This window comes from Heterodontus francisci, chromosome 4, assembly GCF_036365525.1.
Source record: "Heterodontus francisci isolate sHetFra1 chromosome 4, sHetFra1.hap1, whole genome shotgun sequence".
Lineage (NCBI taxonomy): Eukaryota > Metazoa > Chordata > Chondrichthyes > Heterodontiformes > Heterodontidae > Heterodontus > Heterodontus francisci.
This window is the reverse complement of record NC_090374.1, coordinates 139314221-139327776: the sequence shown is the minus strand read 5'-3', so window position 1 is coordinate 139327776 and position 13556 is coordinate 139314221. Positions and strand designations below refer to the sequence as shown.

General features: G+C 46.9%; 1 protein-coding gene across 5 annotated transcripts in view; it reads left to right on the top strand.

Moving 5' to 3' along the window:
- spata6l (spermatogenesis associated 6-like) overlaps positions 1-13556 on the top strand; it is a 148145-nt gene that overhangs the window by 65167 nt on the left and 69422 nt on the right. For all 5 annotated transcript variants that reach the window (XM_068030245.1, XM_068030244.1, XM_068030247.1 and 2 more), the window contains 2 exons: positions 230-322; positions 754-1002. In XM_068030245.1, the coding sequence (XP_067886346.1) occupies positions 230-322; positions 754-1002 (342 nt within the window). The remainder of the gene's footprint in view (positions 1-229; positions 323-753; positions 1003-13556) is intronic.

Genomic DNA, 13556 nt, shown 5'->3' with positions numbered 1-13556 from the left:
TCTTATCAGAAATTCAAACATGGTCTGCCCATGAATTTCCAACCATTTTGGTCGGACAATTGTGAGCTCTGCACATGAATTTCTGGTGTGCAATCCCTGTGTTTGAGGCCCCCCACTGCAACACAAGTATTTTTACAATATTAGATATTGAAACATATTTCCATTTTTGGGATAAACAAAATAGTTCATTACATTAAACTGGTAATTCAACTTTCATTTATCATTTCAGTTAATTGGACCAAAATTGGAGTTTTCTACAACAACAACAATTACAGAGTGCTCTCCTAGATCTGCAAAGAAAATTGCCTCTAGTTTGTGCCTGGTAAGTCTTTAATATTAATGTTTCATTTTTGGAGATTTTATATTGTACAAACTGTGCTTATCAAAGTTTAAAACCATTCATGAATTTAAAAAACAAACAAACTGAAAAAATTGGTATATTTAAGAACATGTTCTTCATGGTTTGTTGTAATTATAGAACTTTTGTTTTATAATACAGCAAATCTATAACCAAATTACCGTGTAATGAAACATAATTTCATTGGATTTGTTGCCACTAACTTTGTCAGATGTGTGGTGTAAAACCCTGTTTTATGCACATTAGCAGGATTTTCGCTGTACCTCTGTGAAGTTATATCATTGCAGTGGTGGAAAGTCCAGCGATATTTTGGGCCCAGGGGAAAAAGCAATATAAAAAGTCCATTTTATAAAGCCACTACTTTGGTTTTGTCAAACTTTATTTATTTAATACAGTCGGAAGGTGGAAGAAAGGAGAATCAATTTAGAAGACCAAGGTCTGCAAAATCATTTAACCTGATAGGAAAATCGTGCTCTGAAAAGAGATCTGAAAAGGAACGCAAGAAGCCAGTAATGGCGGCCAGGACTAGATCACTTTCTCCCTACTGTAGGAGGTGTTTCCTCGAGCTTTGTTTCGATGATATGCAACAATCATCCTCACGCAAGTCAGATCCTGTTAGTAGGACTTCTTTTGCGACACACCCTGTAAGTATTTTTGAGTTGATTTAAGTTCCCTGAAATTACACTGTGAAATACTCTCTCTAGAGGCACTAACCAATTTTTAAAATACTGATTAATGCCTTCCTTCAAATAGCAGGAATATAAATTTTAATAAACCTTTTAAGTATCCATATGCAAGTATCCACAGCATAATTTCGCCTATGCTTTTTATATTGCTCACAAACCAGGGGATAAAATGCATTACTATAATTGAAAGCTAAAGAATAAAAGAACCACCATGCAAAAATATGATTTCTTACTAGAAATTTGCTTTTAATTAAGTGTTTCTAGATAATCTAGTAATCTAAGTAAAAGGCAGGGCAGGGAACCTCAGCCCACGGAATGCACAACTGTCATGTGGGAATTCCTGGATGCTTCTCTTGGTCTGAATGACCACATGTGCTGTAAGTGTTGCCACCTAGAGCAGCTCGAGCTCTGGGTTTCAAAGCTTGAGCGCCGTCTGGAGTTACTACGAGGCATCCGTGAGGCTGAGAGCTTCGTGGATTGTACATTTCTTGAGTTGGTCACCCCACAGTTAAAAATGTGCAGACAGAGAAGGAGTGAGTCACTGCCAGAAGGGCAAGAAGGACCAAGCAGGCAGGGCAGGGATCACATGAGTGCATCTCACTCTCCAACTGGTATTCAGTTCTGAATACTGGTGAGAGTGATGGTATCTCTGGGGAGTGCGGGCAGAGACAATTCCACAATACCATGGGTGGCTAAGCTGACCAAAAAGAAGGAACAAGAGTGCAAGAGCAATAGTGGTAAGGGTTTCGATAGTGATTGGAAGAGACAAACGCTTCTGTGGCCACAGATGTGACTCCAGGATGGGATGTTGCATCCCTGCTGCCAGAGTCATGGATGTCACTGAGTAGCTGCAGGACATTCTGAGGCAGGAAGGTGAACGGCCAGAGGTCGTGGTCCATGTCGGCACCAATGACATAGGCAGAAAGAGGGATGAAGTCCTGAAGGCAGAGTTTAGGGAGCTAGGAGAGAGATTGAAAAGCAGCACCTCAAAGGTAGCAATCTCTGGATTACTCCTGTTGCCATGTGCTAGCGAGTACAGAAACAGGAAGCTAGAGCTGATGAAGGGGCTGGAGAGATGGTTCAGGAGGGAGGGCTTTAGATTCCTGAAGCACTGGGACCACTTCTTCGGCAGGTGGGGCCTGTACAAGCCATACTCAACAGGGCCAGGACCAATATCCTTGCAGGCGGTTTTGCTAATGCTGTAGGGGACAGTTTAAACTGGCCTGGCGGGGGATGGGAACCTGAGAGTAGATTCAGAAGAGAGAGAAGTAAAGTTGGAAATGGAAGGCAGAAAATTAGTCTGCATGTTTGGAGGGCAGAGGAAACAAGGCTAGAAAATAAACAACAAGGGATTTCGGCAGTGCTGCATGGTATATACTTCAATGAAAGAAGTCTAGGGAATAAGGCAGATGAGCTGAGAGCACAAATTGATACATGGCAGTATGGTATTATAACTATTACTGAGACATAGCTAAAAGGGCATAAATGGCAGCTCAACATTCATGGTTACAGGGATTGTAATTTAATCCCCTCCCCCTCCCCGGGAGCAGGCTAGGAGGGGGTTGTGTGGGGTGGTGGGGGGGGGTTGCTAAAATAGCATGGGAGGCGGGAGTTCAGTGCCTGTCACCTACCCTCCCCCATTGCTATTTTACCAGCGGAGTCAGGGGGGAGATGGCAAATGGCCCCCCCGCCCTTAGGCCACTTTGAGGCCTTTAAGCAGCCAATTAATGGCCACTTAAGGGCCTCTTCCTGCCACCACTGGTATTTTAGCAGCGGCAGACAGGCACCGGCACCTGAGGAGGCCGCCTAGGAATACATGGCAACCTCCTCGCGGGCTGGAGGGTGCCAGTCCTGATCGGGCACGCTGTGTCCCATGGAGGGCCTCCTGCCCCCCCCCCCCAGCAGCGCAGCCTGCCCCCGCTAAAATAAACTCCCTACACTCTGACCTCCCACCCCTCGGGGCGTAGCCTATTTTTCCTGGCGAGGCCCGACGCCCACTTATCTTTTTGGATGCTGACTCCCATCATGGCTCCTCTTGCTGGGTGCAGTTCCGGCAGTGGCCACCGCTCCCAGTGTGCTGCTGGGTCTAAATAGCGCCAGCCCAATGATTGGGTGGCAGCTCTTGGAGGTGGGACTTCCTGCTTCAGATGGGCAGAAGCCCCAACAGCAGCCAATTAGGGGCCTGAGCCATCAAAATAGTAGCGTGGCTGTCATGCCTTGCGGAGGCAGGCTCGCCCCTAATTTTCCAGCCGGTGGGTGGGGCACCACCTCACTGTTAAACTGCATCCAGAATTTTCAGACGAGATAGAGAGGGGGTTAAAAAAAAAAGGGGAAGGGTACTGGTCGCAAAATTGATTGAAGAAACAGTTATAGCTGTGAGGAGGGATGATATGGTTGAAGGATCATCAAATGATATGGGTTGAACTGAAGAACAAAAAAGGGGCAATCACCCTACTGGGAGTGTATTATTGACCCCAAACAGTCAGAGGGAGATAGAGGAGAAAATTTGTAGGCAAATCTCTCAAGAGTGCAGAAACAATAGGGCAGTAGTACTGTGGTGTTTCAACTACCCTAATATTAATTGGGATAGAATTAATACAAAAGACACAGAGGGATCAGGGATGAGGAGAACATCTTTTATCCGGTACATAGCAAGCCCAACAAGAGAGGGGTAGTTCTGGACTTATTTTTAGGGAATGAAGCTGGGCAGTTGGAAGGAGTATCAGCTGGGGCGCACTTTGTTGGAAGTGATCATGATAGATTTAGGGTAATTATGGAAAACGACAAAGAAAGACCAGGAATAAAAGTTTTCAATTGGGAGAAAAGCTAATTTTACCAAGCTGAGATGTGATTTAGCTAAAGTGGACTGGAAACAGCTACTTGACAGTAAATCAGTGTCAGATCACTGAGACACAGAGGGAGGCATTCAAGGAAGTGATTTGTGAGGGTTCAGAACAAGTATGTTCCCTTAAAGAAAAAGGGTGGGACTAACAAATCCAGAGCCCCCTAGATGTCAAGGGGATTAAAGGAGAAGACAAAGTAAAAAAAGGGAAGCTTATGACATATAACGAGAGCTCAATACAGCAGCAAACCTAGTGAAGTATAAATAGTGTAGGGGCGAAATTAAAAAGGAAATTAGGAAAGCCAAGAGAGTGCATAAAAAAATATTGGCATGGAAAATCAAGGAAAACCCAAAGATTTTTTATAAGTACATAAGGAGCAAGAGGATAATTAGACAAAGAGTACAGCCTACTAGGGACCATAAGGGTAACCTGTGTGTGGAGGTGGAGGATGTGGATATGGTTCTTAATGAATATTTTGTGTCTGTTTTGACAAAAGAGAGGGATGATGTAGACATTATAATCAGGGAGGAGGAACGTGAAATGTTAAATGAAATTATCATAAGTGAGGGAGAAAGTATTTCCGTGTTTAACATCTTTGAAAGTTGAGAAATCCCCAGGCCCAGAGGAAATGTATCCGAAGCTGTTCAAGGAAGCAAGAGAAGTAACAGCGGAGGCTCTGATCGATATTTTCCACTCCTCTTTGGCTACAGGTGTGGTGCCAGAGGACTGGAGAACAGCTAACACTGTACCATTGTTTAAAAAGTGAGAAAGGGATAGACCAAGTAATTATAGACCAGTCAGCTTAACCTCAATGGTGGAGAAATTATTGGAAAAAATTCTGAGAGACAGGATAAATCTTCATTTAGATAGGCATGGATTAATCAAAGACAGCACAGATTCGTCGAGGGAAGGTCGTGCCTAACTAACATGATGGACTTTTCCAAGGAGGTAACGAGGAGGTTCGAAGAGGGTCTTGCATTTGATGTCTATATGGATTTTAGCAAGGCTTTTGATAAGGTCCCACATGGCAGACTGGTCATGAAAATAAAAACCCATGGGATCCAAGGCAAAGTGGCATGTTGGGTCCAAAATTGGCTCAGACAGGAAGGAAAGGATAAAGGTCGATGGATGTTTTTGTGACTGGAAGGCTGTTTCCAGTGGGATTCTGCAGGGCTCAGTATGAGGTCCCTTGCTTTTTATGGTATCTATCAATGATTTGGACTTGAATATAGGGGGTCTGATTAAGAAGTTTGCAGACAATACAAAAATTGGCCATGTGGTTAATGATGAAGAAGAATGCTGTAACTTGCAGAAAGATATCAATGGACTAGTCGGGTGGGCAGAACAGTGGCAAATGGTGTTCAATCCTGAGAAGTGTGAGGTAATGCATTTGGGGAAGACTAACAAGGCAAGGGAATACACAATAAATGATAGGATACTGAGAAGTATAACAAACAGAGGGACCACGGAGTGCCTGTCCACAGATCTCCGAAGGGTGCTGAAATAAAAACAAAGTGCTGGAAATACTCAGCAGGTCAGGCAGCATCTGTGGAGAGAGAAGCAGAGTTAACATTTCAGATCTGTGACCTGGTGGCTTGACAGGTAGATAAGGTGGTCAAGAACGCATACGGGATGCCTGCCTTTATTTGCCAAGACATAGAATATAAGAACTGGGAGGTTTTGCTGGACTTTGGCGTGCATGTCCACAGATTTCTGAAAGATGGCTGGACAGGTATCTAAGGTGGTCAAGAAGACATGGGATACCTGCCTTTATTAACTGAGGCATAGAATATATGAGCTGTGATGTTATGCTGGAAATGTATAAACCACAGCTGGAATTCTGCATGCAGTTCTGGACACCGCACTATAAAAAAGATGTGATTGTACAGAGGAAATTATGGAGATGTTGCCTGGACTGGAGAATTTTAGTTATGACAAAAGATTGGATAGGCTAGGTTATTTTTCTTTGGAACAGAGGAGGCTGAGGTGAGACCTAACTGAAGTGTATAAAATTATGAGAAGTCTAGATAGATTGGATAGGAAGACCCTATTCCCTTGGTTGAGGGGTCCATAACCTGGGGGGAGGGCATAGATTTAAGGCAAGAGGTAGGATGTTTAGAGGGGATTTGAGGTGGGGGGTGAAGGGGGTACTCCTGCCACCATCCCACCTTCACCTAAATTTCGTCCAGGGTGGAAAGGCCTGTGAATGGCCTTCCTGCCCCGCCACCAATTGCCGCATGGGAAGCACGGCATGGAAAACCGTGCGGTCTGCTTCCCGGCTCGGTGGGGGAGGTCTCTTGTTAAAAGGTACTTGGTGCCTGAAAGAAGGATCCGGCATTGGGAAGGGAGGGGCCCGCTGAAGGCCACCCTACCTCAGGCCTGAATCCAGCGATGTTCCTCGGCCTCTGATTGACTGGCAGCTCTGCAAAGGCGAGACTTCCGGCAGCAGGGTCCTTGATCCCATGGAAGGCCAGCCGCTGTCCACTTAAGTGTCTGGCACTAAATTCGGCGACCTTCCATAGAAGAGGCAGAAAAAGCCTGCAAAATTGATCTCAAAATGAGAAAAACACAGAAAAGTTTCATGATTCATTTAGTGAAAATTAAAAAGGTGGAAAATTGAAAATGATGAGTAGTTACTATAAACCAAGAAGAAGATTAATATGATGTCTTAGAACTGGAAGGCTGTCTAAATAGTACTGCTGTAATACAAGCGCCTTCAACTTCTGGGCAGGACATTTAGGTCCCAATAGGGGCATGAACAGAAGTGGGTGGGTGCTTAAAAATGTGCTGCCGGCCAGCGTGCCGATTTCATGTCCCCATTCCTATGACTGGCAATTTTCCTCAGAATGGGGGTAGGCGGGCCCCGGAAATCCGCTCGATTTGGGAATGAGTCCAATTAATCCTGTAAATGAGCTCGTCAGCTTGTTGAGCACCAGTTTGGGATTTTGGTGGAGGCGCATGGGTTACTTGCTGGATCAGGGACAGACCACATGCATGGAGGCGGCAACACAGCAGGAGCCAGTCATAGCCACACCATAAACTTAGGTGGGCCCATAATCAGGACCAAGGCTGAGAGGGGGACTCAGCCACTGGCAAACAAGTGCCATCGGGTGTGTAGAGGCTGCAGCAGGTCGTGACCCTCCTGGCATCATAGGGACATAAGAGGAGGGGGTTAGGGTTCCAGACATTATTGGGAATCCAGCTGAGCCTAAGGAAGGCAACAGCTGGTAAAAGGAGCATGATTCTCAGATATTGGGTCCAGTGGCAATGAGGATCAACATCCTGAGCAGCAGAAGCTCAGCCCTGGGCACGAGGAGGGAAAAGGAGAGGGACGAGTGGCAGGAAGACAGTGGAGGCCATACCCTGATCATAGGGTCTACTGCTGAAGATGGAGCTACCTGGAGGTGTCGGAGAACCACTAACGCAGGAGACTGCACCTAACAGGCAGATGGTCACTGAGATTTGTGCCCTTATCACGAAAGGCCTAAACACCTTGCAGCACTGCTTGCCATGCCTTGCCAGCAGCCATCAAAGTCACCGTAGCCTTGAACCTCTTCGAATGTGGCTTGTTCCAAGGATCAGCTGCAGAACCTGGTGGCATCTCGCAAGTGGCAGCACACCACTACATCTCGCAGATTACTGATGCCCTTTTTGGGAGAGCTGGACATTACATTTAATTTATGACAGATGGGCCTCGCAAGTATAAAGGACTGTGGATTTTGCCTCCTTTGCTGATTCCCCCAGGTGGAGGGCATCATCAATTGTGCACCCATGTGGCCATCAAGGCACCCAGTGAGCAGCCAGTAAGATTCATCAACAGGAAGGGCTTCCACTCCTTCAACGTTCAGCTGGTTTGCAATCACAACAAACATGTATGCGCTGGCTTTCCTGGAACCGACCATGACTCCTTCATCCTTTGGCAATCCATGGTGCCACAGCTCTTTCTTCCACCCCTCAAGCTATATGGTTGTCCCTTGAAGAGATGGCTACTCACCCCTTTTCGTGACCTGGAGACGAAGTCCCAGAGGCGTTACAACTAAAGCCACCTGCTCACAAGGACCACCATCAAGCAGGCCGTCCAGTTTCTGAAGATGTAGTTCTGGTGCCTGGACTGGTTGGGGGCACCCTGCAAGGGTCTCATGCATTGTGGTGGTCTGCTGCGCTGTCCATAACATGACCCTTCAGAGAGTGTGGGCCTTGAAGAGGGTGAGATCCTGGAACAACACAGTTCAGCGGAGGAAGAGGAGGATCAGGACATGGAAGAGGAGGAAGATGCAGAATAGAGAGGTGTCCCAGCTGCACAGGGAGGTGGCTGGGCCTGTCGCAGAATTCTAGGGTCTCTTCAAGATGCCATCAACATCAGGGATCATCTGATCCAGGCAAGTTTCAGTTGAGCCCTTCTAACCCAGGAGGACTGCATATTCTGGAACTCACTTTGAGCAGCCTGTGAAAACACTTCCATTGAAGATGCAACCTGGAATGGATCGACTTACCGCCAGTGAATGATGCACAGCTCTCCAGAGGTCTCACTGTGTCCCTTCAAAAACCTTTGCTTCCCTTCAGGACCTCTTCCCTCTTTCCAGTCTCGCCATTAAAGAATGGAAGCTCACATGTCTATATTTACAGTGTCTTCCAAAAGTTACAAAGTGCGCATTTACAAGTGAAGCAAACCCCAGTGAACCACTCAGTAGTCTTCCCGACGTGGTGGCCTCTACACTCGGCCACTTCTGCGTTGTGCTTCCCCTGGGCCTCAGATAAGTTGAAGGCAGCCTGTTCGCTTGTCTCTGTTTGTGGCTGAGATGCACATGACTGTAGTCCTTGTCATGGCCAAGGACACTGGTAATGATGATGACTCCCTGGTGGCACCCTCATCCTCCTCGAGAAGTGCCTCAGCCCCTGGCTGGCTCTCTGGATGACTTTTTTTTATTTATTCATTCATGGGATGTGGGCATCACTGCCTAGGACAGCATTTATTGCCAATCCCTAATTGGCCTTGAGAAGGTGGTGGTGAGCCACCTTCTTGAACTGCTGCAGTCCATGAGGGGTAGTTACACCCACCGTGCTGTTAGGAAGGGAGTTCCAGCATTTTGACGATATAGTTCCAAGTCAGGATGGTGTGTGACTTGGGAGGTGAACTTGCAGGTGGTGGTGTCCTCATGCAACTGCTGCACTTGTCCATCTAGGTGGTAGAGGTCATGGGTTTGGAAGGCGCTGTCTAAGAAGCATTGCTGCAGTGCATCTTGTAGATGGTACACACTGCTGCCATTGTGCATCAGTGGTGGAGGGAATGAATGTTTGTGGATGGGGTGCCAGTCAAGCGGGCTGCTTTGTCCTGGATGGTATCGAGCTTCTTGAGTGTTGTTTGAGCTGCACCTATCTAGGCAAGTGGAGAGTATTCCATCACACTCCTGACTTGAGCCTTGTAGATGATGGACAGGCTTTGGGGAGTCAGGAGGTGAGTTACTCGCCGCAGGATTCCTAGCCTCTGACCTGCTCTTGTAGCCATGGTATTTATATGGCTACTCCAGTTCAGTTTCTGGTCAATGGTAACGCCCAGGTTGTTGATAGTGGGGGATTCAGCGATTGTAATGCCATTGAATGTCAAGGGGAGATGATTAGATTTTCCCTTGTTTGAGAGGGAAGCACCAGTTGGGGCACAACTGGCATTCACTCCAAACATCTCTGTGCCATCAGCACCTCTGGAGGTCCATGCTACAGAGCATGGCATGCATTCTGTCCCTGTCAGTGCCCTGTTCCTGCATCTACTCAGAGTGCTGCCACATGTGCCTCTCCATGAAGCTGGCCACTGTCAATGGAGGAACTCATGCATTCAAAGCCCTGAACCATTGCGGTGCACATGAGGTGAATGGACACCTCCATTCTTAGCTCATGACTCCGCACTGCCTCATGGGGGACTGCCCACAGCTTCCTCTGCCTTTCTCACCTCCTCCTGCTCACTGGTGCCATGCTCATCACCCAGTGCCACCCTATCTATGTGCATGCAAGAACCCACCAGTGTGAGTCTATCTGCGCTGGTCGAAGGATCTCTGAATGTGTTGGCTCTGCTGTCTCTGTTGCTTGCAAATGCGTCAGTGGGATGGGACTCGTGCATTCTATTCTCCACATTGAATCTGTGGGAGACACAAAAAGAGGTCATGAAAACTAGCCTTTGAGAGCAGAAGCCTCTGCAGTGCTGAGGCTTCCCAATGCAGCTGAGTGTTTGGCATGCTGTCGGATGGGAAGGAGTGCACGCCACCCCCTACATCTACAGATTACAATATCTTTTCACCCTCTCCTGCAGGTACGCCCATTGCTCCTTTCCCGACTTGCTCCTGTGGAGCCACCCTTGCAAATTCCATCGCTCCCTTCACCATGGCAGTGACTATGTGAAATGGGGCACTTCTGCTAACAGAGCCCTCTCTCTGGCATTGTGCACCCCCTTCTCCTGCAAGGATAAAAGAGAGAGCTAAAGCACTGCTGGCCTCTTCAACCAATGTCGGTGGCTCATATGCATTTAGCAACCATTCTTTCGGTCCCTTCACCTAAGTCATTTATATAAATTGTAAAAAGTTGAGGCCCAGCACTGATCCCTGTGGCACACCACACGTTACATCTTGCCAATCAGAAAATGACACATTTATGCCTACTGTTTCCTGTTGGCTAGCCAATCACCAATCCATGCCAATATATTACCTCCTCTACCATGAGCTTTTATTTTCCACAATAATCTTTGATGTGGTACCTTATCAAATGCCTTCTGGAAATCTAAGTACAATACATCCACTGGTTCCCCTTTATCCACAGCACATGTTACTAGAACAAAGAACAGCACAGGAACAGGCCATTCGGCCCTCCAAGCCTGCGCCGATCTTGATGCCTGCCGAAACTAACACCTTCTGCACTTCCGGGGCCCATATCCCTCTATTCCCTTCCTATTCATATATTTGTCAAGATGTCTCTTAAACGTCGCTATCGTATCTGCTTCCACCACCTCCCCTGGCAGCAAGTTCCATGCACTCACCACCCTCTGTGTAAAAAACGTGCCTCGCACATCCCCTCTAAACTTTGCCCCTCGCACCTTAAACCTATGTCCCCTAGTAACTGACTATTCCACCCTGGGAAAAAGCTTCTGACTATCCACTCTGTACATGCTGCTCATAACTTTGTAAACCTCTATCATGTCACCTCCTCCACCTCCGTCGTTCCAGTGAAAACAATCTGAGTTTTTCCAACCTCTCCTCATAGCTAATGCCCTCCAGACCAGGCAACATCCTGGTAAACCTCCTCTGTACCATCTCCAAAGCCTCCACGTCCTTCTGGTAGTGTGGCGACCAGAATTGCACGCAATATTCTAAGTGTGGCCTAACTAAGGTTCTGAACAGCTGCAACATGACTTGCCAATTTTTATACTCTATGCCCCGACCGATGAAGGCAAGCATGCTGTATGCCTTCTTGACTACCTTATCCACCTGCGTTGCAACTTTCAGTGACCTGTGGACCTGTACGCCCAGATCTCTCTGCCTGTCAATACTCCTAAGGGTTCTGCCATTTACTGTATACCTCCCACCTGCATTAGACCTTCCAAAATGCATTACCTCACATTTGTCCGGATTAAACTCCATCTGCCATTTCTCCGCCCAAGTCTCCAACCGATCTATATCCTGCTGTATCCTCTGACAATCCTCATCACTATCCGCAACTCCACCAACCTTTGTGTCGTCCGCAAACTTACTAATCAGACCAGCTACATTTTCCTCCAAATCATTTATATATACTACAAACAGCAAAGGTCCCAGCACTGATCCCTGTGGAACACCACTAGTCACATCCCTCCATTCAGAAAAACACCCATCCACTGATACCCTCTTTCTTCTGTGACTGAGCCAGTTCTGTATCCAACTTGCCAGCTCACCTCTGATCCCGTGTGACTTCACCTTTTGCACCAGTCTGCCATGCGGCACCTTGTCAAAGGCTTTACTAAAGTCCATATAGACAACATCCACCGCCCTTCCCTCGTCAATCATCTTCATCACTTCCTCAAAAAACTCAATCAAATTAGTGAGACACGACCTCCCCTTCACAAAACCATGCTGTCTCTCACTAATAAGTTTGTTTGTTTCCAAATGGGAGTAAATCCTGTCCCGAAGAATCCTCTCTAATAGTTTCCCTACCACTGACGTAAGGCTCACCGGCCTATAATTTCCTGGATTATCCTTACCACCCTTCTTAAACAAAGGAACAACATTGGCTATTCTCTCGTCCTCTGGGACCTCACCTGTAGCCAATGAGGATGCAAAGATTTCTGTCAAGGCCCCAGCAATTTCTTCCCTTGCCTCCCTCAGTATTCTAGGGTAGATCCCATCAGGCCCTGGGGACTTATCTACCTTAATGCTTTGTAAGACACCCAACACCACCTCCTTTTTGATAATGAGGTGACTGAGACTATCTGCACTCCCTTCCCTAGGCTCATCATCCACCAAGTCCTTCTCCTTGGTGAATACTGATGCAAAGTACTCATTTAGCAACTCACCCATTTCCTCTGGCTCCACGCATAGATTCCCATCTGTCCTTGAGTGGGCCAACCCTTTTCCTGGTTACCCTCTTGCTCTTTATATATGTATAAAAAGCCTTGGGATTTTCCTTAATCCTGTTTGCCAATGACTTTTCATGCCCCCTTTTAGCCCTCCTAACTCCTTGCTTAAGTTCCTTCCTACTGTCTTTATATTCCTCAAGTGCTTCATCTGTTCCTAGCCTTCCAGCCCTTACAAATGCTTCCTTTTTCTTTTTGACTAGGCTCACAATATCCCGTGTTATCCAAGCTTCCCGAAACTTGCCAAACTTGTCTTTCTTCCTCACAGGAACATGCTGGTCCTGGATTCTAATCAGCTGACGTTTGAAAGACTCCCACATGTCAGATGTTGATTTACCCTCAAACAGCCGCCCCCAATCTAAATTCTTCAGTTCCTGCCTAATATTGTTATAATTAGCCTTCCCCCAATTTAGCACCTTCACCCGAGGACTACTCTTATCCTTATCCACAAGTACCTTAAAACTTATGGAATTATGGTCACTGCTCCCGAAATGCTCCCCCACTGAAACTTCGACCACCTGGCCGGGCTCATTCCCCAATACCAGGTCCAGAATGGCCCCATCCCTAGTTGGACTATCTACATACTGTTTCAAGAAGCCCTCCTGGATGCTCCTCACAAATTCTGCCCCATCCAAGCCCCTAGCACTAAGTGAGTCCCAGTCAATATTGGGGAAGTTAAAATCACCCACCACTACAACCCTGTTACCTTTACATCTTTCCAAAATCTGTCTACATATCTGCTCCTCTACCTCCCGCTGGCTGTTGGGAGACCTGTAGTAAACCCCCAACATCGTGTCTGCATCCTTCCTATTCCTGAGCTCCTCCCATATTGCCTCGCTGCATGACCTCTCTGAGGTTTCCTCCCGCAGTCCTGCTGTGTTCTCCTTAACCAGTAATGCAACTCCCCCACCCCTTTTACATCCCCCTCTGTCCCGCCTGAAGCTTCTAAAGCCTGGAACATTTAGCTGCCAATCCTGCCCTTCCCTCAACCAAGTCTCTGTAATAGCAACAACATCATACTTCAAAGAACTCCAATAAATTGGTCAAATATGATTTCCCTTTCACAAAACCATGTTGAC